At 51.7% G+C, this 24,282-nt stretch overlaps 10 protein-coding genes across 10 annotated transcripts; 5 read left to right on the top strand and 5 right to left on the bottom strand.

The window, feature by feature from the left end:
• Nucleotides 1–234: 234 nt before the first annotated feature.
• Nucleotides 235–2,886, bottom strand: TGAM01_v204389 (hypothetical protein; the record flags this gene model as incomplete). Its single annotated transcript, XM_018810266.1, has 1 exon — nucleotides 235–2,886. The coding sequence occupies one exon, from the start codon at nucleotides 2,884–2,886 to the stop codon at nucleotides 235–237; it is 2,652 nt and encodes an 883-aa protein (XP_018656514.1).
• A 1,957-nt stretch (nucleotides 2,887–4,843) lies between these two features.
• Nucleotides 4,844–5,320, bottom strand: TGAM01_v204388 (hypothetical protein; the record flags this gene model as incomplete). Its single annotated transcript, XM_024549415.1, has 2 exons — nucleotides 4,844–5,202; nucleotides 5,257–5,320. Coding segments are annotated over 2 exons (423 nt in total), but the record flags the coding sequence as incomplete, so codon positions are not given.
• Nucleotides 5,321–7,214: 1,894 nt separating this feature from the next.
• Nucleotides 7,215–8,963, top strand: TGAM01_v204387 (hypothetical protein; the record flags this gene model as incomplete). The annotated part of the gene is made up of 4 exons (XM_018810265.1): nucleotides 7,215–7,374; nucleotides 7,536–7,695; nucleotides 7,753–8,252; nucleotides 8,308–8,963. 4 exons carry the CDS (start codon nucleotides 7,215–7,217, stop codon nucleotides 8,961–8,963), a joined length of 1,476 nt encoding a protein of 491 aa, XP_018656513.1.
• A 338-nt stretch (nucleotides 8,964–9,301) lies between these two features.
• On the top strand, nucleotides 9,302–9,726 carry TGAM01_v204386 (hypothetical protein; the record flags this gene model as incomplete). Its single annotated transcript, XM_024549414.1, has 2 exons — nucleotides 9,302–9,398; nucleotides 9,458–9,726. The coding sequence occupies 2 exons, from the start codon at nucleotides 9,302–9,304 to the stop codon at nucleotides 9,724–9,726; spliced, it is 366 nt and encodes a 121-aa protein (XP_024405878.1).
• Nucleotides 9,727–9,785: 59 nt separating this feature from the next.
• On the top strand, nucleotides 9,786–12,665 carry TGAM01_v204385 (hypothetical protein; the record flags this gene model as incomplete). Its single annotated transcript, XM_018810264.1, has 1 exon — nucleotides 9,786–12,665. The coding sequence occupies one exon, from the start codon at nucleotides 9,786–9,788 to the stop codon at nucleotides 12,663–12,665; it is 2,880 nt and encodes a 959-aa protein (XP_018656512.1).
• Nucleotides 12,666–13,118: 453 nt separating this feature from the next.
• Nucleotides 13,119–14,077, bottom strand: TGAM01_v204384 (hypothetical protein; the record flags this gene model as incomplete). The annotated part of the gene is made up of 2 exons (XM_018810263.1): nucleotides 13,119–13,749; nucleotides 13,809–14,077. The coding sequence occupies 2 exons, from the start codon at nucleotides 14,075–14,077 to the stop codon at nucleotides 13,119–13,121; spliced, it is 900 nt and encodes a 299-aa protein (XP_018656511.1).
• Nucleotides 14,078–14,533: 456 nt separating this feature from the next.
• On the top strand, nucleotides 14,534–15,125 carry TGAM01_v204383 (hypothetical protein; the record flags this gene model as incomplete). The annotated part of the gene is made up of 2 exons (XM_018810262.1): nucleotides 14,534–14,546; nucleotides 14,608–15,125. 2 exons carry the CDS (start codon nucleotides 14,534–14,536, stop codon nucleotides 15,123–15,125), a joined length of 531 nt encoding a protein of 176 aa, XP_018656510.1.
• A 354-nt stretch (nucleotides 15,126–15,479) lies between these two features.
• On the bottom strand, nucleotides 15,480–17,397 carry TGAM01_v204382 (hypothetical protein; the record flags this gene model as incomplete). Its single annotated transcript, XM_018810261.1, has 2 exons — nucleotides 15,480–17,229; nucleotides 17,291–17,397. The coding sequence occupies 2 exons, from the start codon at nucleotides 17,395–17,397 to the stop codon at nucleotides 15,480–15,482; spliced, it is 1,857 nt and encodes a 618-aa protein (XP_018656509.1).
• A 2,202-nt stretch (nucleotides 17,398–19,599) lies between these two features.
• TGAM01_v204381 (hypothetical protein) lies at nucleotides 19,600–20,169 on the top strand (the record flags this gene model as incomplete). Its single annotated transcript, XM_018810260.1, has 1 exon — nucleotides 19,600–20,169. One exon carries the CDS (start codon nucleotides 19,600–19,602, stop codon nucleotides 20,167–20,169), a length of 570 nt encoding a protein of 189 aa, XP_018656508.1.
• Nucleotides 20,170–20,935: 766 nt separating this feature from the next.
• TGAM01_v204380 (hypothetical protein) lies at nucleotides 20,936–22,806 on the bottom strand (the record flags this gene model as incomplete). The annotated part of the gene is made up of 2 exons (XM_018810259.1): nucleotides 20,936–21,107; nucleotides 21,188–22,806. 2 exons carry the CDS (start codon nucleotides 22,804–22,806, stop codon nucleotides 20,936–20,938), a joined length of 1,791 nt encoding a protein of 596 aa, XP_018656507.1.
• Nucleotides 22,807–24,282: the final 1,476 nt, after the last annotated feature.

The following is a 24,282-nucleotide window of genomic DNA, read 5'->3' as shown; positions in this document are numbered from 1 at the left end:
TATATGCAATGAAGGAATGCATATATGAAAAATGATAAACAACGAAAACAACAACAAAAACCGCTTTCAAATGTGACGCTTCATAGCCCATTGTCTGCTTTAAACTTGTCCCAGCTCTCATTCAGGGTGCTAAACACCAACCCAGCAATGAGTCTCACCTCAGTACTTGCGTCTTGCGGAAGCTAAAACATCCAAAGGTAAGCATATATTCTCTCAAGCTTCGTTCGGTACATCTCAGGTGGAGGAATATCTTGCCTTATCAGGATGGGTCTTTGCAATCGCCTTCATGTACGAAATCTTCACCTTGTTCGCCATGACCAGCTCATGCAGCCCGACCTTCTTCCAACCGCTATTCTCCCAGAGCACTGAATCCATACTGGCCAGCAGAGCCCGAAGATTCTCTCTCTTCCCGTCTCTCCATGCGGATACTTTGGCATCGACCTTGTCTGCTAGGGCAAACTTCTCGTCATCCTCTTTAGCAGCGGCCTGGTTAGCTTCACGCAGCCTTGTGACTGCCTCTGAATCTTTCTGAGGTGCCCGACTAGCCGCCGATGGTTGAGGTCGCGGCTTTGCTGCTGGTCTTGGAGCAGCCTTGGGCTTGGGAGCAAGGGCGTCCTGGCATCGCTGACGGCCTTTAACAGCCGTAGGTCCGCCAACGCCAGCTTCAACGCATTGCTTCCATACCGTGCCTGCGTCCGCCCATCTCTCCATCTGCTCCAAAGCCTCTGCTTTCCTGCTTAGCGCCTTGCCGTAAAGCTCTTTCATGTCACGGTTCTCTTCTTGTCCAGTCTCATTCTTTACAGCTACTGTCTCTCCTTGGCCGTTCCCGGGTCCAATGATTTTGAGCGCTTCATCTGCATCAGTCACTGCCTGTTTAGGCTCTCCTGTCTTCAGGGCAGTTAATGCACGGTTTGTGAGTAGGATAATCATCAGAGGATGCGTTGCAGGAACAGAGGACAGAGATGATGAATAGGACGCATGTGCCGCGGCAAAGTCGCCTCGTTTGAAATGCGTAGTTCCCTGTAGCCTATGCGTCGTCGACGCTTGCAGTGCTGCAGGGCTAATAGGGGGGATTTGTCGAGCGGGTCTAGGTGTGACCTTGCGCGGGGGCGCGGCCGCTGGTGCTGGTCGAGGTTGACTTGAGGCTGTTGGCGTTGATCGCTGGACTGCTGGAGAGGGAGTCCGCTGCGTTTGTCTTAACGCCTGTGGGCCGAAGAGTAGATCCGGCTCAGGCTCAGACTTCTTTGGCTCTGGTGCCGGGCTTGCCTTCTTTCTCCTACTGGCACTTACATAGTTAGAGAAGCTGTCGTCGTCGTCTGCAGCAAGTCTGTTCAGCCTTGATCTTGCATCTGAAACCATGGGCGGCGGCGCTGCTTGCTGCTGCCATCGGGGAACAGGACTATTTCGGCTTGGAGTTCCTGAAGATAGGGCAGGCGATGATCCTCGTGAAATCTGAGGCCCAGCTCTTGGGTCCACGGCAGGGCGACTGCTGCTGCTGCCTCTAGCAGGTGGTGGTCTACTACCAGACTCAAGCATGAGCGCCTCATCCGTGGCACTGGAGCTAGCTTGGGGAGGTCTCGGCCGTGCTTGTGCCTGCTGAGCATCGCGCATCCATTTCGGCTGGCTTGGGTCTCCTTGTCCTTCTTGCTGGAATTCCGCCACCGCCTGTTGCATCTTCTTTTGCCCAGTCTTCCATAGAGTATTGGCAGACTTGAATAGGGTGCTTCCCATAGCAGCCGCGGTCTTTGCAAGGTCAACCTCTCCTCTTGCAGGTGATCGGCTATCACTTCGCTGAGTCTGGCTTCCCGATGCGGGGGAACCTCCTCGACCTTGAGAGCTCCGACCTTGCGATGCCTCTTTTGATTTCCTATGAGCCTCGTCCAAGAGCCAATTGGCCGCTGCTTGCGCGTTGAATCCCGTTCCGCTTTCCACGAGCCCTCGTCTAGCCTGCTCAGGACTAAATCCATAATCAACAAGTTGCGCAACAGCCTTGTCAAAGGGATCTTTGTTCACCCTTGGTACTCGCTCAACGTTTCGTTCTATAGGTTCGTCGTCATCGTCGGAAGAGCTCGAGTCATCTTCAATGGGCTTTCCTGGCTCGCTTCGCAATGCTTCTTGTTTTGCCTGTTGTTCCCTTCTAACTTCATCTACAGACTTCCCGAGGTCTCCCAGAAAGTCAAAATCATCTGCGCCAGAGGAAGTGCCCCGGCCAGGTCCAGCTGAAGCAGCAGGTTTCATCTCGTGCAGTCCAAAGGGATCGTCATCATCAACTCCTCCAAAAGCCCCGTTGCCATTGGAGGCCGTTGTTGAGCCCCATGCTGAGGAGTCTGTCAAGTCCAGTCTGTCCTTACTTGGGGCAGCGGGTGGAGGATAATGGCTGGCATTATCCACTTTTGTATCTCTGTTAAATGCGGCAAAGAGGTCGTCGTCGTCGTCCTTGGCTGAGCTCTTAGCGGGCGCGGGCGCGGGCGCGGGCGCGGGCTTTTGTTGTTGCTGCTGAGGCGCAGGACTAGGTGTGAAGCCTCGTGATCCTAGAGCATCCCAGTGCTGTCCATCTCCAAACTGCGCCTCTGCCAACTTCCGTCGCTCTTCTTCCTTCTTTCGTTTCTCGGCTTCAAGCTGCGCCTGTCTTTCGGCAAGAGACAATTTCTGGGTTGCTTTGGGCAGGCCGAAAGCCAGATTGCTGAAGCTGTCTTGCGCAGCCTTCGCCGGCGCCGCTTTAGGAACCGAGTTGTTCGACAGCTGGGCCGGCAGCGGCGTGCTTTGCCCGGTGCCAAAGGGAGATGGCGACGATCGATACGGAGGATACGAGGGGTTGGCGGCCATGGGCTTGGGCTTGTTGCCGGAGGCGTTTGCGCTCCAATCGAGGCCCGAGAGATCATCCATGGCGAATACGGTGCTTGTTTCTACCGCGGGGTGTCATTCATTGCCAGGTGTTTAATGTAGTTATTCGTGGTCCATGAAGCTACCGCTCGGCCCCGTACAGAGGGGACTCCAAGTGGGCGCAAACCGCTCGCCGCGATTACAGGGGCTCTGATTCGTGTCAAGCTGCAGAATCGCTACTGCTGCAGGTCACATGACCATGGTTCTGGCAGCAGCGCTCTCTGCACAATCAAGTATCACAGAATGCGAGGATCATGAGTTAACTGTTCAATAAATAGAAAGAAAAGTGGTTCTCTAATTGTACGCTGAAATATGCCCAGCTAGCAACTTCCATATTTGAATATAGACACAGAGGTGAAAGTTAGTGAGTCAGATGCCATATATGCCACATCATGTACCAAAATGCTCAAACAAGATTCATTTCGAGGAATAACTATCGTTAAAACAAGAATGGCTCAGTAGAATGAAAAAAAAACCCCCCATAAAATTTTAGTTTTCTATTGAGCAGTAGATTTACTAATACGCTATATATAATCGCCGTCAAGAAAACATAGATATGATGCAAGATGCAGGGTAGGGGATCACTTCAGGTACTATCAAAAAAGACAAAAATTCAATTCCGGCGCCGGGAGTCGAACCCGGATCGCCGCGGGACTTTCACTGATGAAAGCGCGGTATGCTAGCCACTACACCACGTCGGAGATCTTATTTGATGTTACATCTGGACTTTATAATAATATATAAATGCCACAATATGCAACCACAAAATTCCCCATCTGGGCCGTCTTTCCACTTACAAATGAGAGAGCTTTACCAAGCTATACATATGTCATATAACCGTAAGATGCCGTCCTCCCCTCTGTGCATATTGCAACAAACCAATAATATCTGTCCTCTTAGCCATATTCACTGAGTCATACCCGTGATACCGAAGCCTGTGCCATACAGCACATAGAGTGTGCGCAGGTACTCTGATGCCCTGCTTAGCCCCTGATGGGCGATTACCTATGTTTTGGATTGTCCATCACTTGTCGATCGCTTTCTTCGTTTAGCCAGTAAGTCATATCGGAAGACTGCCGGTATGCGGCCCCTCAGCATACCAAAAACTTTTGCACCCTCGATCATTTCGTCATAGGACCTCAAGCTGTCAAAGCCTCTAACCTAGCGGGATTCTAGCGCTCTTGGCAAGCAACAAACACTTCCAGATCGACATCGTGTTGGTGCTTTCGAGGTGATGCTCTTTATGGAAAGCCTCGCGATTTGCAGCTGGATCTCGGGGTGCTATGGCTCACAAATAGAGGAGCAGCACAAGCACAGGCTACACCCATCATACAAGCCTGGCAGCGGAGACAGAGGCTCGTGCCAGAAGCCAGCGAGATGATACGATTTTAAGAATACCCGTAGATGAGAACATGAGATATGCAGCGTCTTGGGGCCGTTTCTTCGCTGCCGGGCGGCGCCGCAGCTTCTCCTTCTCCAGACTCCCGATGGCCTAATCTAGGTACCGAGCTTTGAGCGCAAACAAACCAATAGCTGACTGTGTCAAAAGGCGGACAGGGGAATTGCGCTCGAGCACCGCATTTGCCAGTTATCGACCAGCAAACAAGCTTACAGCCATCGCCTGTCTATTCACTTCTGCATTGGCCTTCGCCTAGCCACCAGGCACAAGGGAGCAGGGGCTGCTATTTTGGGGCAGATCCTGGGATCTGATTGGCCACGAGCGCTGATGAAACCGTTTCAAATGCATACAGGGTCTCCCTAATGCAATGCTCGGCCCCTCCATTCTGGCGCCCCTGAATCTTCGAGGGCCTTATGCGGGTGCCACCCATCCTGTTCAACAATAAGAGGCAAGCAAGGCAAGCTAGCGTTATATAACAGCGTTAAACAATGGAAATGCATCTTGCTTTATGAGGCTAGCGAGGCCAGCTTTATCCAGTGGCCCCTGCGGCGGCCCCAAAACTCAAGGATCACAAACATCTCGTTTGTCGTCGAATACCATGCCTGGTTGATGCTCTGCTGTCTCCCGAGTCTGGTCCCCCGAGTCCAACGGCATGGCCGACTGTTGTGCTCTCCTGGCTCTGCGATGAAAATTGGGATGAGCGGGAAGCGACATGCTTGCTGTCAAGTCCCTTTGCACATCGCATGGCCGAGGCTCCACCAGCCTCGTCATATGCGCCAGAAGCCATCCAAAATTCCCAGCCGTTTCATGAGAGGAATGGGAGCTGCAATCAAGCACAGGCGCAGGCCGCCGCACCACTGAGGCGCTATAGAAGCCAAGAACACGCAGCGGGTGGCGTTCTCTGTTCTGATCTAGCGTTGCTTTTATTTCTATTTCAGCCGCAAGCCTTGTTTCTGATGGCGACCTAAACTCACCGCAACGACCATGCGCTCTTGGATTCAGGAGGCAGAGCCTGAGTCCTTCTAAGAATCCCCTTACTGTAATGGGTAGTAAGGATTAGGTTCTGCATTGACGACGCTTGAACGGTATATTCCAGAAACCCCAGCAGAGACGGATTTATGCTCCCTGAAGTGGTATCGTCACGCGGGTCGGACAAAAAAACCTCCCAAGGGGTACATGAACATCCCTGCTCAACCCCATGTCTCTCAAATTTCTTGAGTCCCTTGGCCAATCAGCTGTTAAGCATGCTTTTACATCATCCCATCGCCTCGAGGAAATACCTCACGGCAAGCGAAGTTTCTATGCCCCCAAGGCCCCTCATCGCAAAGAAGCTCCTAATCGCCGCCCCCCCTGTTAGTTCCTGTGGCTATTAATGTTTGCCGCGTTTGGAAAGTCGGGCCATCGATGGCGAAGCCTGACTGGTCCATTGCTGGGGCGTTTGGTCGACCCTTGATCCTCCGTAATCTTCTTTTAGTGCATCTCTGCGCAGATGGCCAGCGAGAGATGCCTGATAGCCGGTTATTTGCAAGCCTGGAGGAAGGCCAAGGCTACGATCCGTAAGTTGTCGCAGCGTACGTCCATAGCGCTGTGCTCCGTGATGCCTGCCGCTGGGTCTTTATCATTTCTTCCATCTTCTTCATCGATCCCCAGGGCCTGCCCTTGACAATCTCTCACCCATACCCAACTTGTACATCGGTATTGGCGCGAGGACCTGGAGTCCCCCCAAATCCCTTGATAGAAAGATCGCCCTTATTATCCCTATACAACCACACTCATCCCTCGTTTTTTTACGCTGCTTTTTCTTTCTGCGCTTTTGTCGCGTTGTGTTTTGCTCAGCATTCCCACGTTCCTTACCATTCCTTTCGGCTCATCGACGTACATTCCTTCGTTTTTGTCTATACGCATTCCTTTTTGCACACTCTTGAGTACTTTGATTCTCTAGACATCGATCGCTGCTCTAGTCTCTCTTCTCGCCGTTTGTATCAGCACAGGCAACAATAACCCCTTGCGCACTGACAGGCTGTCATCGCAACCAACGATTGTAGCTTGAACTCACCACGCACCGTATCGATATCCATCGGGCCGGTTTCGACTACGTCGCAAAGTGCTCGTGGCATTGCGACAGACGCACCGCGAGGAATTTTGTTTGGTAGTTGGATACGTGTCTGTGTTGAACACACCAGCGACATCTTTCTGGAATCTTTAGTCCAGAGTCATTTCGTGAGGTTGAGAGATATCGAAAGATTTCATAATTGTGTGCCGGGAGTAGTATTCTTCATTTCCGCGTGTACTCGCGATTCTCTTCTTGTGGAGGTTTGACGATAACAGCGATACTTTGGTAAGCCTATTTTCCTGTTTGACAGTTTGAAGGGACATCACATCATACACACGAAGTTCGAGAAGATTACCAGAAATCGCCGCATGTATAAGCTCGCGCAACGCAACGGGTCACAGTGAAGCGATTGGCCCCACGACACAGTTACTGGTTGGGCGAGGGAAATTGGCCGATTGCACGAAGCAACTTTGGCGTTGGCTTGCGAGGATGCAGATGCAGACGAAGAAAATCTCCGTTCAGTGACGGGCTTGGGACTGCGGCTGCTCTGCTTCTTGCCAAATGCTGCGACCTGGTGATGCTCGCGCCTTCTGTTTGCGACGCCATCATGCGGACGACCGCCTTCCTCTTCTCGGGCTCTCCCCGCATTCTGCCATAACCACATCCTTCTACCTCTTTGTTCTGCTCCTTTCGCATCTCTCGTTCTTGCATCTCCATTCATTCTCTCATTTCGTTTCCTACTATAAGCCACCAGTCTGCAGCCTGCAGGACGCTGACCTCTTCTCTCAGACAGCCTCGTTGCGTCGTCCACTCCTTACCAACTCTTGATATCAGTCTTGCCTGGAGCAACACCTCGAGCTTGGATACATCTCTATCACAATGCTCAAGTCTGTCATCGCCGTTACCGCGGGGCTGGTCGCCTCTGCCGACGCCTTCTGGCGCATGGAGTGTCAGGGGCGTGTTGGCCTGGCACGAATGGACCCAATTGTTTATCCCGGTTCAGACTCGCCTCACATGCACGCTATTCACGGCTCGTCGGGTGAGTACTCTTATTTCTTATAAGCCTGCTGGCCCTGCAGGCTGGCCTTATTGTCGTCAGAGATGTCGTCTGTCTCGACCAATGAGATCCAGTCCGCTCAACTTTTAAATACTGGCATTAAATCCGATTTCCTAAGAAACTGCGACTGACACGCTCTTTAGCATTTTCTGAGACCTCTGGCACTTCCGAGCTGGTTACTGGCAACTGTACATCATGCCGTGTAACTCAGGATAAGTCTGCTTACTGGCACCCTGCCTTGTACTTTCAGGATGCCAGCACTCAGGAATACGAACTCGTCCCCCAAGTTGGCGGTATGCTTGCGTAGGTGGTCTCCATTCATTCATCTGCACTGACAGCATGGCTAAGATGATATGCTAGATACTACCTTCTCTACGGAAACAACATCAAAGCTTTCCCTACCAACTTCCGAATGGTGGCCGGCGACACCAGCCGACGCAATTACACAGCTGGCGATCCCACTCAACCTGACCCGCCAAAGTCCCTCTGGGCTTCGTTAGGTCAAACGAGCCAAGAAATTCTGGCCCAGCGCGCCCTCGGTTTCAACTGTCTCAACTACGACAAGGCCCCCGAAGGTACTTTGTACCGCCACTTCATGCCAGACAAGGCTTACCTCGATGCCAACTGCAAAGATGGTATCCGTTTCGAGATCATGTTCCCCTCATGCTGGAAGGGAGGCGACGCGACCGATAGCCCCAACCACAGGGATCACGTTGCCTACCCCGATCTCGTCATGACTGGAGACTGCCCTGCGGGTTACCCTGCTCGTCTTCCAAGCATGCTGTTCGAGGTTATCTGGAACACTAATGCCTTTGCTGGTCGCAATGGTCAATTTGTCATTGCTAACAGAGACACTACTGGTAAGATTATAGGCTAACGCGCTGTATGATTGAGATCGTCTAACACGATTGATAGGTTACGGACTTCATGGCGACTTCATCATGGGCTGGGACGAAGACTTCCTGCAGCAGGCCGTCAACACTTGCACCAACCCCTCTGGTCTCATCGAAGACTGCCCTCTTTTCGACGTCGTTGACCAAGGCACCGCGATGCAGTGCCAGCTCGAGGACATGCCTGCGAATCTGCGAAAGGAAGACGGCAATGGTCCTTTCAAGCAGCTTTTTGGAGGAATGGACGGACACGGCCAGAGCCAGCCTACCAGCAAGCCTACCAAGGTCTCAACTGCCCCTACCCTACCCTACCAGCCTGGTGTGACTGCACCTGTCAAGGGCTCTCCTCTTCCTGGACAAGTCTTCAAGGATGGGTCCTCTGATGGATACTCTGGTGGTATGCAGATTGCTGCCGTTGAATCGAGCCCTGCAGTTACCCCTGCCCCCGTTGGAGCGGCTGCCACTCCTGTCACTTTCGTCAGCACTCAGTACATCACTGTCGGCAACGTCGTTAGTGAAATCCTATGGAAGCAGGCATACACCACCGTCACTGTGGATGCCCATCCCTCAACTGTGACCGTTACCGCGACTGGTGCTCCTCCCGCCAAGCACCGACGCAGTGTTCACGGTCATGGGCACGGCCACAGCCACAGCCACGGGCAAGGGCAAGGACAGCTCTAAATGTTGTGAGACCAAGTGAATGAAGCTGATTTTATCCTTTTTCGTCATTTTTGCAAGATTTTCTCGTGAATCTGGACAGGATCCAGATAGTTAGGGGTATTAGTGAGGCATGATTGAATCGACATTTGGCTGCTGGCTTTGTTCATAGGGTAAAAAAGATGTTATCCAGTCTTTGGCATCAAAAAGATTTAACGAGAGTTGCGCAGGTAGATGTATTATGTGACAATCAATTAAGTGAGATTTAATTTATTCAGTTTATGCAAATTTTACAGTTACGGTTCGTATTTTCATCCTTCAATCTGCTCTTACTTTACGTCTTTCGTTGGTACAGGGATGTTATGTGCAGCCTCATCGTGGACTGGTCCACCACGATGAGTATAAGCACAGATCGGATCGGGGCAAAGTTAAAATTTATTCATGTTTCTGTTATTCAAGGTACGTTTCACATACCTGATTGATGAGCCGTCAGGTCTCATTTTCTAAGTCTGTGAAAGTTAGGCAATCTGTAAAAGTCAGGCGGCATTGGTATTGTGGATGGAATGGACTACGCCAGGCGACGCATTCCTCGAAACAGCAACAATCAACCACAAGCACTGACCGTCTGGATTGCTGCGATGTTATTCACGCTGAAACAGTGACAAAAGCACAAGGACCCGGGGGAAAACCCATTTCCCCCATGCTCTTGTGTTTTCTTCTGTTCATTGGCACTCACTCGTTTATGCCTGCAGCGAAGACGTACAATTTCATCTGTCGTTATATTTGAATTATTGTATGATATGAATGACGGCAATATTGAATGAAATTGGAGGACACACATAAACCATGAGCTACGCGACGCGTGCGCTTCGACGAGAAGTCGAGCAGACGGAGCATCCCATCGGGCTGGGCTGGCTGCTTGCCATTGCGCTCTGCGGCGGCGTCCTGCTCTTCACGGCAATCGGATTATTGCTCGTATGGTGGGTGAAGAAGAATCGCCATCGCCATTCGGGCCCGCGGATGGTGTACGGATACTCGGCGACGCACAACTCACTCATGCCGCCGTCGTCTTCGCGGTTGACGAAGAGACGGCTGCTGGGGTCTCAGTCTTTCAGCAAGATCTCCAGTCGATTTTCCAGCCGGTTTTCGTTTTCTGGCGGAGCGCAGCAACATGCTGTGCCGTCGCCGCTGCCGACATATGAGGGCGTTCAGCTGCCTGAAAGGAGGAGGACGGTTTCCAGGGGCAGGAAGAGGTCGAGGAGCTGGGTGGACGAGGATGATTTGCATGGGCCGAAGATGGTGCGCAACAATAAGAGGAATGCGAAGAACTCGTGGCTTGGGAGAGATGGGCGCTTGGGGATGGCGCCGACGTTGCCCAACATTGGGATGCTTGTGCCAGAGTCTGAGAAAGGGTATGTTCAAGTCGGTGAGCAGCCGATGGCGCAAGGGACGCAGTCGAGATGGCTTCCGCGGAGTCAGACTGAGCCAAGGTTGGCTACGATACCTGGCTCGCCGTTGTCGCCGGGTGATAAACACTCATCGTCGGTGAAGGTTGTGCCGATACCCCTTCGAGGACTGACGGTGCCCGTTCCTCAGCAGCCAGCTCAAATCCGGCCAGCTCATATACGGTCTTCAAAGACAGATCCAAGCCTCAAGGGCATCTTGCGTTCAACAGACCTGAGACTCTCACAAAGGAGCTCACGTTCTCCTATCAAGGCATCTGAATCGTCGTCTGCCGTGAAGGTGTCGCCGACAAAGTCAACTTGTAGCAGCCGAACCGGCGCATCAGGAAGATCGGGCCACGGCTGGCGTGCATCGGGTAGTCCATCCAAGAGAGGCGGCTCCTTTGCTGGAAGCAGAAACAACTCCACAAGCTCAATTGGCAGTGCTGCGAATAGTCTGATTCTGGCGGCGACGCAAGAGCTTGAACTGCCTGGGGGTGCATCCAGCCCTAGTAAAGCCAGGAGCGTGCATTGGGAACAAGATAAGGTGAATAGAAGCCCTGAGAGGGCTCAGTATACGGCGTCTCTGACTCAGAGTCCGCAACGACAGAGTCCTCAGCGGCAGAGTCCTCAACGACAGAGTCCGCAGAGACAGGATCCTCAGATGATGAGGATGATGCCTCATGTGCAAATGCAGCCTCCACACATGAAGTTCCCCCAGATGCAGCACCCGCAGCTGGTTTTCCCTCAGATGCAACGTCCTTCCATATCGCATGTCCAGCAACAGCATTCTTCAAAGAAGAGTTCTGAGCGTCGGATGTCCGTCGACAGCGACAAATCAAGCTCCTTGTCGACCCTCTACAGCACCAATGAGCCAGAAGAAGAAGAAAGACCAAGGCCACAGCAACCAGCTCAAGACGACGATCCTTTTGTGGAAAAGGGCGGCCCCAGAAGGTGGCCTAGCTGGCAAGCGCGCCAGAGACATCCGAACACGGACTCGGCGCAGAGGCGGGCGAAAACTTTGAGTGTAGCATCTTTGGCATCATTAACATTGGGCGAGCCGTCGGGTCCACCGCCGTCGAGACCAGTCTCGGCAATTTCACAGCCAGATATAAGCTGTGTGGGGGGCTTGATGCCTCCTGTGATATTTGAGCCGACACCAAGATCTGCCAAAAGGTGCTCCATTTCCCAGCTGCCCTATCTGCTCGAGGCGCCTTCAGAAGCGAGTTTCGCCTCAGTATCCGTGGACTCGGATGCGACTGAAGTGCCTGCGAGCGAGATGCAAAGAGTAGACTCTATTGACAGCAGCGACTCGGCGTCGTCTACCCCCACGACACCAACCAGGGGTACACAGTTCCGGGACACGTCCTCAGCGTCGCCGTTTGACGAGCGGGAGATTATGTCCTTGATGATGGGGACGGCGCCGGCTCATCGATCTTTACCGCTACCTCCTTCGCCTCGCATGATGGCTTCTGATGGAAGCATCATCACGATCCTTTCGCCTCCGCCTCGCGGTGACGGCGGCGGAGGTTTGGTGCGACAGGGATCTACCTCGAGTTCCATATACACTCTTGAGTCTTTCATTGGCGCCGAGCCAGGAACCGCATTATCATCCTCGCCGTCTCGCAGATCTGCTATACGGTCATTCGTCGAAGGCCAAAGGCTGAGCAACACTGTCGCCGAGCTGCGCCGGATGAACAGCATGATTAGCACATACAGCGTCGCGTCGTTGGCCTCCACAGTTGCCGGAGAAGGAGACTCGCCTACTCTCCCTGCTTCATTGAGTGGCAGCGGCACTGGCCTAACTGCGTCTCGATCCATTCGTTTCGGCACGGCAAGCATTGGCAGCAGGCATTACCTCAATATCGGTAACAACACCAGGAGATCCATGGTTGTTGCAGGCAGCAATAATAGATACGGGCCGAGGAGATCGCTGCATCGTCGTGCAAAGACTTACCATTACGGTAAGGAGAATCTGGGGCTGGGGTTGGGGCTGCGACTATCCTGCATTATGGACGAGACGATTGATGTCGTTACGCAAGATGTCGTTGCGCAAGAAGAGGAGGAAGATGCAATCGACGGTGACGACCTCGTCGAGATTATTGAGGGAATCCCTTCGGTTGTACTGAGACAGAAGCTGACTCCCGTGGAACAGCTCATTGCCGCGGAGCAGCGACAGAATTTCCACCGGGCGAGTATAGATAGCCTTGGGCTGTATGACAATGATGGGTTTTTGCTGAGCTCACCGGATAGAGATGCGAAGAGGAGAGGTGTAAGAGCATGATCGAGCGATGATCGAGCGAGCAAACGATAGAATACGCTACCTGTCTTTCTTTCTCTTTTTCTTTGCGTTCTCTTCGATTCCTGGAGGCGATGATGGCTTGCTGATATTAGTGGTATGATACATGTATTGGGAACTTAAAATCATTTCTTTCCTTTTTTCCATTTCTGTCTTTGGGTGTCATGGTAATGGAGGCTAGATAAACGAGGGGAGTTAATTGAGTTGACTTCATTTGTATATTAGTTATACCTTATGGCTACATTTTTGAAATCTAATGTTTAGTTGCTCTTTTTGTAATATAATGCACTCAACCCGATACCTGTTTACTCACATATTTGTTTCTTCCTAGACATTGTAAAATAATCCTTTTTGGCCAGGGAATGAATCGCCATATCCCTTCTAACCGTAAACGCCATCCCACCTTTCCCATTGTCTGCTTTCCAGTCAGGCTGCAGACTACTCGTTGTTTTCAGTCTCTACCCTTGGCCGTTTGCTATCCGGGTCCTCAGCTGAGTCGTGTCCGTTGACATCGTCGTCCTTCTCAAGCTCATCCCGTGGACGTGTCCTACCAGCGCCCTCGCCAAGCTCTTCCGTATCTTCATCAGGGCCCTCTTCCACCTCCTGCCCGGGACCTATATAGTTACCATCTGCATCAAAGTAGTTGTGCACATTCTCTGCTGTGATCCAACCACCGCTACCGGGGAAAGGCGGAGGAAGCCCGCCATCTGTGACACCATGGAGCACTCCAGTGAATCCCTCGACGGGCTCGTGTCCCGCGTTGCCCTCAAAGACGATTCGGTCATATTCATTGTCGTCATCTTCCTCGTTGTCTGGGTCAGGATGTAGATCAGAGCAATTGGCCATGGCCTCGTACAGCTGTTGTGCAGAGTTGGCCTCGGCGGAGCTTGGAGGGACGATTGTCAGTTCGATGGTTTCGAAATCGGAGTCGTCAGCGCCGCCGTCGGCAAAGTCAAGCTGCATCCAGACGGCCTGGGAGTCGTTGATAGATTTGAGAGCATGGATTGAGATTAGAGGGTATGGGATCGAGACGCCGGCTTCGGCTTGGTGGCTGAAGATGACGAAGTTTCTGGCAGCAGGTTAATAGATGTGAGCTATAGGTGGATAAAGACTGATTTGAGTACGCACTCTGAAGTCGCAAATACATCGACAGTCTGTTCTGCCAGCTCTTCGGCAGCTTCCCCATCATTTGCGTTGTTAGCAGCCGCAGCAGTATCTTGCGGAAAGATGGCCAAGCTGCCACACTGTGAGCGTGGGATTGTCGCCTTTGCGCCGGCGAGATGGTAGTGTAGAATTGGCTTCCCGTCTGTGAAGGACTCGGGAGTCTGAGACTGGTACTCGGCGAGGGGCGTGTAGTCTGCCGCAGCAGGCGGTGATCGGATGGTGGTTGGCGGCATGATGGGCTGACTGTCTGTAGCTGTGAGCTTCTGAATTGAGCAGAACAAAGCTGAGCTGAGCTTAGCTGATGACTGGAGGGAGAAGGGCGCAGGGAAAAAGAATAGGATCGTGGGGTAGCTGCATCTTGCTGCCTTATCGATACTGCTTCCAGCTAGGCTAGGCACTGTAACGGCGTGGGGCCAGTGATGGCACGGCTCCGCCGATCACGATTCCCGCCCGCCTTGATTCAACCTTCGACCTCCAATCTTCTTGTAGCTGCGATACCCAATCTGCCACAAAAGCCCTTGACGGCGGATGCCTGGAGCCTTCTAGACCATTAAGCTTTATTTTCCCCTTTTAAAAAGCTCCACCGATTTCTGCAGCCTCAACCTCGCCCATTTGTGTGCAACTTGGCGAGTTCCAAGCCTTTGCTATCCCGACACTGCCTGGTATTCGACCTGCTTGAAAGAGATACCATGCACAGCAACCGTGAGTAACATCCCAACACTGCCCAAGCAACCATGGGCACACGCTGATGGAAAGGATATAGGAGCACACCACCTGCTGGAACAGGTTCCTCTCACAGTCTCGCCATTCGTCTCCCTCCCATCCGCCACCACCCTCTCGTACAACTACAAAACGATGCCTTCCAACATCCCCCCCTCGCCATTGGGCATTCCCAATGCGTCAGATGACCCCTCCTCACAGCCGAAAGCCAAGTACGTGGTATCAAACTCCGGCCATGCTGCGCACCCCGACGATATCATTGCATCGTGCCGCGCACTGCAAGCACACATTACAAAAATGCAGGAAGATGCGGAAAAGGACCTGAGAGAGCTCGAGGAGCGGATCAGGGAGCGGGAGCTGGCGGAGAAGAGACGCCTGGCGCCGGGATGGCTGGATAGCGATGCCCGACTGTTGGAGCCTGAGAGATCCGGGCCGGGCCATCAAGTCGAGCCAAGCCCGCCGACATCTACAGGGCAGAGCGACCAAGGCGGAAGTGGAGATATATCCAGCGATGAAGGCGCTCAGCTTGATCGAGCTTTTGGGGATATGGCGTTGAGGTAGATGTGTTGTCGTCGCGGGGGACGAAGCGCCTTGCCGCTACTCCTTTCGTCTTTTCATTTTCCCTTGGGTTCACTTGGCTGGAGTTCAGTGATCAGTTTCATGATGGCTACATTATTTTGAAAGTTTGTTTTTATTTTGGTATTTGACAGCGTTTTTTATACACGATTATACTCTCGCATTCAATCTTCGTTCATGAAGAGCCTTCTTTTCGTCACGCCGCTTTTTTTCAAGCAAACCAGCTGTTATAACTGCAAAGCATCAATGCTCTTATATACATGCTTATCCATTTCCAATTGATTCTAACTGCGTGCCCAACTACCGCCAAACAAGTTGACACCGACTCCCTCTCCAGGTTCAGTCATTAAACTCCGAATGTGAAGGTCCATCATCGCAACACAGCATGCTGAGAATGATATTCGTCGACAAGGGATCCACCGCCATGATCTGAAGCTTCATCCCCTTCGGTTTGAAAAGCTCGCGATGATCCCACGCCGCACTGCCCCAAAGCACCGTTGTAATTTTCGTGGGCTGAATGCCTGGGAGATCAATCACCATGGGCCCGCGGAGAGACTTCTTGCCTAGATTGACGACGCTCAGCATTAAAGTCTTGTTGAGCATCCAGTAAGTAACCTCCAGCTCTTTATGCTTCTTCACCTTGAACTTCCTGGCCGGTGACTTTGTGAGAAGCTCGCTCACGATATCTTTATTCATGACATGCGAGAATTTCTCGTGGAGGGCTGTGGTCTCATTGTCCACTGGCCAGGCCCAGGGGAGGACTCCCCTTGCGCCGTTAGCGAGGGCGAGAGCGCTCATGGCGATGACTTCGTTGGCGCTTGGACTGACGGGTAAGGAATTCTCGCCGCTATGACTGGTCTGCAGGTTTTGCATCTTTGGCTTGGGCCAGTGGTTCAGCCACCTCTCGTACTGCGCCATTCGTTGAAGCCGAGTTGCTACGTCTACTACATTGCCTTTGCAGTTGTCGCAACCACAGCTGCCGTAGGTCGCATTGCAGCTTGTGTGCCATTTGGAAGCGCCGCTTCCGATGGGATGGGCATCTGCCACGATGATGTCGGCCCCTCTGGAATACTCCTCGAAATAATAGTTGTCGCATACAAGGCTGACGGCGATTGGATGATAGGGGTCAAGCTTCTTGACGAGGCTGCTTGCCTTCCACATGCGGGCGTGAGTTGCCGAGTGGCCATCTGGTTGGTCAAAGGTCCAATATGCGTAGAGGCCGTCCGAGTCTTTGATGGCTTCGACTTGTTCCCTTACCGCGCTCTGGTTCTTGTAGCTTTGACGCAAATCGTACATGTATCTCACACCGACAGAGTCCAGAGTACTGTAGACATCCCACGAGGTCGCTGAAGCAGGCATCATTGGCACCATTGAGTTTAGGCCATGACTACGGTACGCCTTGATGTTCTCAACGCTATTCTCATGGCATAAAAACCCCTCACAAGGGGCGTAGAATCCATATGGAAAGAAGGGCTCAAACTTGCTCCCCGGGCTGCTGCGCAAGAACAAGCCGCCAGTCAGATTATCAATCCTGACGACGTTGCCTTTTGACTTGGTCGGCAAGACGTATATCTCGCTCTTGGTAGTGAAAATGTACTGCCTGTGCCGGTCGAGCGGGAACTCCTCCTTACGGGGTGGTTGTTTAACGGGGAAGCTATCAGGCCTTCTCGGCTTGTAATCAAGCGATTTCGCCCTTCTTTTTGGGATGGGCGTGGCGTTGACCGTCACCTCGTAGGGATCAATTCTTGGCTGGAACTTGCCAAGATCGAACTTGAACCGATAAATGGGACGATCCGAGGTGGCGTTGTGCAGCTTAATGGTCGCATTAAGCTCGTCCTGAACAAGCAGCTCGCCAGTGGCCGTGTTTGTGATTGTGAAGTTGACATCAAACGGGTAAAGAAGATCCTCGTCCTCCATGTGTGGCCACGGGACGCCATGGTAGTCGGACGTTTCGGCATGGACGAAGAATTCACCCTCAGATTCATCGGCTATGAAGACGTTGTATCGCGGCTTGACGCGGATGTTCAGAGTCGAGAACTTTTGCATTTGTGGCTTCAAAAGCTGGCCACCAGGATTGAAGTCGGGGTACCTTTGATGAGGTTAGATATGGCCCTCTAGATGAGTTTCAGAAGGCAAAAGGGGGGATTTACTCTGGCATGTATGCTTTCCCGCACCACCGAGGCCAGTCGATATGCTCGCCGGGCTGTGCCGAGCAAAGCGACACGAAGAATATCACGAGCATCGCTGTCGCCCACATTTTGATTGACGGCTAAAACTTATAAAATAATACTATGTTTACCCTTATAGGTAACCTATAGAACCTATGGGATAGGTTTTCAATTCTAGCGATAAAGTCCTTGAATACCTAGGTATCATTTATTTCTTGCCCTGCTAGGCTAGTATATCAATATTCTTATGGATCAGGTGCTCGCTTATCATCGTTAATTAAGAAATCGCTCTTAGAATAAAAGCCAGATTATCAAAATCCCATATCAATGAAGTGCACTGTGATGTAGGAGGCTGCTCTTGACATTCGGCTCTTCTACTACAGCCTTAACCTTATTATTCCATTAATAACTCAAGCTTTGATAAAGCCTGTTCTCGAAGAAGACAAGTATTTACCGGTATATAACTCAAAAAGCTTAAATCTTATGCATACACGTACTCTCTTTCGTCGAAGCGATTATCGGGGATGTGCCATCCCAGCAAAGACGATTTGGCTGTCTCTCTCACCCACCCACCAAGCTAGGCCGATACTGTCTTATTTACAATATGGAAATTGTTCTTAAAGAAGTTTGAAAAAAAATACCCCCTCCCAACAGTGTCTTAAAAAACAAAGAGGCGATCGGCTGGAACTTGGCACAAATTTGTAGTCCATGGACTTCCTTGCGCCTGGCGGTGAATGTAGTGTTCTCGGTTGGTTATTTTGGATGAAGACGAGATGGTAGGTAGATGGCCTGGTATACTTTACCAATCAACGTATCATATTTTTCATATATCATCTCGACGCAAACGATACGGCATTTGAACGTGGCGCTGTTATTTGCCTCATTATGAGATAAAGGGTGCCTTCTAGAAGAGGAGGCATGTCCTATCCACATCATTATGCCCCTCAAAATATGCATTGGCGTTGATGATGTGGGTTAAAGTCAAAAACATCACAAGAAAAGAATAAAAATAGCTTGTTGAAGTTTTGCAACTGGCTGAAAATCTTTTGCATGTCAGCAGACCATGGAAAACGTTTTCGGCAGCAACTTATCTGAAGCCCTATAGTCACGATAAGTAAGTCTTCATAAAACCTGTTAATGTTAGTATGTGTGATAATGCCATTCCTTTGGAGTGGCTTAAGATGCCCAACCAGCCATCAGAGCCAGCCCCAGCTCCTCTTCCGGCTTCAATGCCCAATAATGACTCGACCGATTGTAATCATCTCATTAAAGAAAGCTATTATATACGTGTGTATCTACTAATTGATGAGCAGGGGAGACGCCACTACAGCTTGAAGACGAAAGTCTAGCACATATCAGTGCAATTATGCGCCAAGTTGGATACCAGCACTTCTATCATCATTTGAACAATGGATACTTGGATTGGGACTTTGTGTCCAGTGAGACGCTAATGTATATATGTGTACCTGCTGATTCAATCCCAAGATACGGCAATTACGTCCAGACAAGGATGATTTAAGTTTTGCTTGGCTCAATCTCTAACTCTATCTGACGGATCGGTCCGACAAAGCCACTGTCAAGCCATCAAACTTTTTAAGGGGAAGACTCTGTATTCAAGATCTGTACGCGTCAGCAGGAGATGGAAAAGCCTTTCCAAGATTACTCTGTATTTCTCGTCTCTGCGTCGTAATTTCGTCGTAATCCATTTCTTGGTGTGGACGGACCGATGTACTATATATAGAGGTCTCCCCTCCTCCCTTCACCTCTCCTGATTCTTTTTCCTTTGAAACTTACCTCAAAGACATTCCTGGTCATTTGCTCAGTCTTGTGAACTTTTCAATTCTTCTCACTCACATAACACTACCATCAAAGACAACAATCCTTCCACATGTCTTTTTCACTCTTTCCCTTGGTGGTATTCCTGTCTCTGGTGTGCATGACGAGTGCACGGCATTTCCTGGGGCCAGCCTCATTTGCATGGCCCCTACCGAGAGAATGGAACCGCACTTCTGACAACATTCAGCCTTGCGGAATGTCACCTCAAGGACAGCGGAGCAAGTTCCCCTTGCGTACGTTCTTTTCCCTTTTACCATGACTATCCCAGTCCTACAGTCGAGCGGCTTTGTCCTGACCGTCAACAGACAATGGATATCTGGCATTTCTCTCAGTATATGAGACGCAGAATCTGGAGGTGAAAGTCTCGTACAATTCGGGTACGTATTTATCCTACATGTACCCGCTGCACTTTTCCCATATTCCACAGATACACACCATTGTGCGAAACCGACCTGATGAAAAAAAAAGATCCCCAATCAGCCGCCGACTTCTCTCCTCTTCTGAAAAGGCGCATCTCTTACTACGGCGTTGGTTGGACCTGTTTCAAGATCAACGACGCCCCTCAGGGCATGGACGCTGGAGCCAATGCCACCTTCCAGCTGCGCTTCGACTCCAACTACGAGACTCCCATGCTCCGGTCCCATTTCTCCTGCGCAGACATCACCTACGTGGAGAAGGAAGGCCTCGACTTCGAGTTCCCGTGCGTCAACACCACCGATGTGGAATGGGAAGATCTGCCCACGCCCACGAAGAAGGACGATCCGCCAGAGCCCACCACCACTCCGTGGTCCCCGATCGTGGGGAAAAAGAAGAAGCTCAGCAGGGCGGCCATTTCCGGGATTAGCATAGGAGGCGCCGTTGTTGCTGCAGGAATAGTCGTCTTGATTTGTCGTCTGGTGAAGACTCATCGCGAGCAGAAAAGGCGCCAACAGGAGGTTCCTTGTGTATGGGAGCGGGGGAGTTACGGGGTGCCGGATATAGTAGCTGTACCATTCGACTTTTATGGAAGGCCTACGAGAAGATGATAGCATAACGAGAGAAAAAAGAATTAGTAACATTAAATTAAGAAAAAGAGTCCACATCTAGCACAACAGAGTCTGTAGTTGTTCTGTCGTGACCATCATGAGACTCGTACAATAAACAGTAGAGTAAAATCATGTAGAGCCAAAGAGCCAAGCTTGCGGATCTCGATACCTGACTGCGTACATGTGGCTGTCCAGGTATAATGATTAACTGACTCTGAGTGTCACAATCAAGTATTCAAGGCGATTAGGGACCGGACTACCAGCATACGCCCTAAAATTTTGAGAAATTTTGCTTTTATTTGGTTGCAATCTAGTCTCTCATAATGCATCATGTCATACCCATCGTTATCTCAATAATCCAGCTCCAACAGTGAAAGATAACGTCAAGTACATGTAGTAAGCAGTCTTTGTCAAGTACACAAAAGACAGCCAGGAAAAAGAGAAGCATTAAAGACAGAAAAAAAACAAAAACAGGCATGCTCCGCTCCCTTAAAACTCTATAAAACTTTGCGGTACCATCTTAGTCCGATGTCTCATCCAAATCGTTCCAAACAAACTTTGTCGTAAGATGTCCCAGTTTTCTGCGGCTGTGCTTTCCCTTATGTAGCCGCGCCATCTTGAAAGAACATCATTGTTCTAAAATATCATGTGTTCTTTGTCCATCCATGTTATGTGTGCATTCGCATGATGCTGGTTTAGAAAAAAAGAAAAAGAAAAAAAAGGTTGAAAAAAAGAGAGTGAGAGAGAGATGGCTGTGAGTCCTGCTCTACACAGTAGTCTCCTTGTGTCGAGACTCAGGAGCCACCAGTGACTTTTCCCACTCGTCCATCAGATTGTTGGCGGTCCTCTTAAGGTTGCTCGGGGATAAATGATGAACCACGCTAGGAAGTAGGTCCTCCAGCGCTGGTGAAAGAAGCAATGTATCGGATTTCCTCGCCCTATAGTTATTGGCATCCAAAATCAGCCATTCATCCCTGCACACAGATCATGAAATCAAAACAGGAGAGAATATCCTTACGGCTTGGCATCTTCCTCATCCTCTTTTTCCGGAATGTCATCAATGCCACTGCTATTAACGGTAGAACCACTCCAGCGGGCAGACTTGGTGGAGACGGGGGAATCCCAATTGGACCAATCAGTATCGTCAACAGAGTCGAAACCAAGCGGTGTCCAGGAGAATTGCTTCCCTCTCCCAGTCTTTGGCTTCAGCTCGGGGGTTCTGTTAGCTTGGGATGAGGTCGACGTGGCCGTACTGGAACCTTCATTACTGCTGGTCCTAGTGTGGGTGGTAGTATCATGGTTCGGCTTACTCGTATCTTGCTCACGAGCACTGGCGATGGACGTCGAAAAGGGTCGCTGCGACTGGCCGTTGACCGGTTCATCTCCCACGGTAATCTGGCGAATATCCTCTACAAAGGCGCGGAATCCTAGCTTAAAGTCTTCGACGATGGAAGGGACGCCGACAACGGATGCTACACTTTGCTGGGACCGTGGTTGCCAGGACGAGCGTTTCGATAGGGTCGGGTTGGTGAGCTGGGCCGTTCTCTGTTCCACCGTTGGGAGGGCGATCGGATCTGCCTGTTTCACTTCATTGAGAGATTCATTGAGAGAGAAGACGCTGTCTGTCCGGACAGGGGAAAGAAGAGACAAGGTGCGGGCGTGGCCACCGCGCATCACCTTGCGGCGGGACTGCGCGGGAGTGGTTTGGCCGTGAAGGATTTGCTTCCGGCGATCCAATTCGACACTGCGTCGAGACGCCACCAAGGCATCATCGTCAATGCTGGCCTGGGAGCTTCCAAAGAGTTCAGCTCTCTGGCTATCGCTCCTCTTGCGGTAGACCTCCTCTGAAGCCCACTGCTTCTTCAGCTTTGCCAGCTCAACTTCGGCCTGTGCAAGTTCCTCCTTCAACTCCAAGACTCTCCGCTCCTGAGCTGCAATTGCTATTATGAACTCATTTGCATTAGATGGAGAAGTCGCGACACTGGCAGGAGTCTCCAGCGGCGTTTGGGGAACAGACGAGGCGAATGCTGACGCAGTCGTTATGGCCGGTGAGTCGGCCAGCCTGGGGTCATCTACAAGCTGCAGGGCAACGGGAAGAGTAAGAGAGAGGCGATTCTTGTGGCGAGAGACGGAGGGAGATGCACGAGGGCGGCCTCGGGTGAAGGAATCGCTGCGAGGAAGCGGCGGCGGAAGCATCGCATCGGTGGTATCAACGGTGGAGGAGCTGGACGCACTGTGCGATCGTGAGATTCCAGGGGAGGATGAGGAAGACGAAGCGAACGTGGTGGTTCGGGCACGTGTCGTAGCCGACTCGGCGGCCGGGCTGCGATCGACCGCAGACGAGCGGAGGCGGATTTCCTGCTGCTGCGAGGCCATGTCGAGATATTTCGGGAGATTGATGCGTGCTCGGAGCGACAACGACTTGACGACTAGTAGAGAGTGGCTGCCATCAACCGGACGGCGTTTTGGGGGGTGCAAAGGAGTGGCTGGGCCCTGGAGGCGCCGTAACAGAACGAAGACGACCGCTACGCGGACAAGGAGCGCTCTGTGGTGGTCCTGGTCGATGTTCTGATATTCATCGAAGAGAGGGTGCGTGCTGCGGTCGTCGATGCAGATGCCAAAGTGCAGGCCACTCATGGGGCAGCCGGCGCTGATAAGGAGACGCAAAATCGGTCGCTCCCGCGGCTGCTGCTAGCACCGGCGGAGCCCTTTCCAGGTTCGCCCAGTCCTTGAACTTGAACTGATTGAGGCCTGTGGGTGCCGTTTCGTTTCAGCGCAGGCCACTTATTGGACGAGCGGCCGGGGTCGCCTCGCTGGTGCCCAAACGACGGCCGGGGTTGTTTTTTTCGTCAACAAGGCGCTGTGATTATCTGGGGCTAGGCCGCCGGCTTAGTCTGGTACCAACCAGAGTAAACAGAGGCGGTGGGTGGCGGTTGTGGGTAGATTTGACGGGCGAGATGTACCGGCGCAAGAGGGAAGAGGAGGCGAAACGGAACGGAACGACAAAAAGAGCCTTTTCAGGCGATGCGCAAGAGGTGAGGGGTTCTTGAGTCTTTTTTCCTTGCAGTCGGCGTTGACGTCGAGATCTGCCTCGTCTCCTCTTCTGGCGCAGGAGGGGGAATGTCTCGGTCAGCAGGCGAGCGATCCAGGCAAGGCGAGGCGAAGTGGTGGTGAGCGCTGTGCTGTACTTGGTGGTACCTATGGCAACCCCTGCTGTATCGTCTGCTGCGTTATCCCGGAGTAGCACTTGTGCGAGCGTGCTAAGTAGTTTAGAGGTACTCTCGGCTGGTATAAAGAGGTTGAAATCGCCTTTACAAGCGTCTAACATGCGCTCTCCCGCGTGGCGGCCATGTATAGTAGTTATAGCAAGTTCATCGGCACCGCCTCGTACGAGGGAAGTCAGACATTCGCATTGGGCTCCCTTGCGGACAAGTCAACTGACTTGCACGCTGGAACCCGAAGCCGCCAAACCCGCCAGAGCGCAGCACATCTTCAGTGGATCGCTAGCACCTAGTAGTTGACTCTCAGGGGCTCGGCGGAGAGGGCGAGTGGGGGCACGGCCTAGCGCGTTAATGCTCGATTGCAGGCTGGTGGCTGGAGCTTACAGGCGGTGCGCAGCCCAGCGACAGCTACAGCATAGCAGCTGATGGAGGGGTCAGGCAAGCAGGCTAACGTCAGTAGTACGAGTACAAGGGATTGGGTACCGATGCCAAGTGCGATTAGGCTCATGGTACGTGATCTCATCGCCATGCGCCGTACAGGTACTCGCGCCTAAAATACGTGCTCGCTGCCCTTGCTTTTCTTCGACTTAACTGTACTACTACTAGTAGTAGTACTCGTAATAGCACGCAGCAGCGTATAGGATTTCATGTACTGCTTGAACTTCAAGACTCCCCAAATTTCCGCGATATACGGCGAGTCCTGGTCGAGCGGCGCTGCCGTGTTTCGCATGACTTCTTCCTTGCGCCGTCCTGTAATAAGAACGAGCATGATTGATTACATGGATACTGTAGCTGATGTGTTTTTTTTGTTGAGTTTGTGACTGGTATCTTCCTGACTAACACTCTGCCGCCAACAAAGCTTCTCTGCTTCTCCACAGCCGGCTGCTCTTCC

Source organism: Trichoderma gamsii (genome assembly GCF_001481775.2).
Source record: "Trichoderma gamsii strain T6085 chromosome Unknown Scaffold_12.2, whole genome shotgun sequence".
NCBI lineage: Eukaryota > Fungi > Ascomycota > Sordariomycetes > Hypocreales > Hypocreaceae > Trichoderma > Trichoderma gamsii.
This window is presented reverse-complemented; position numbering and strand designations above follow the sequence as displayed.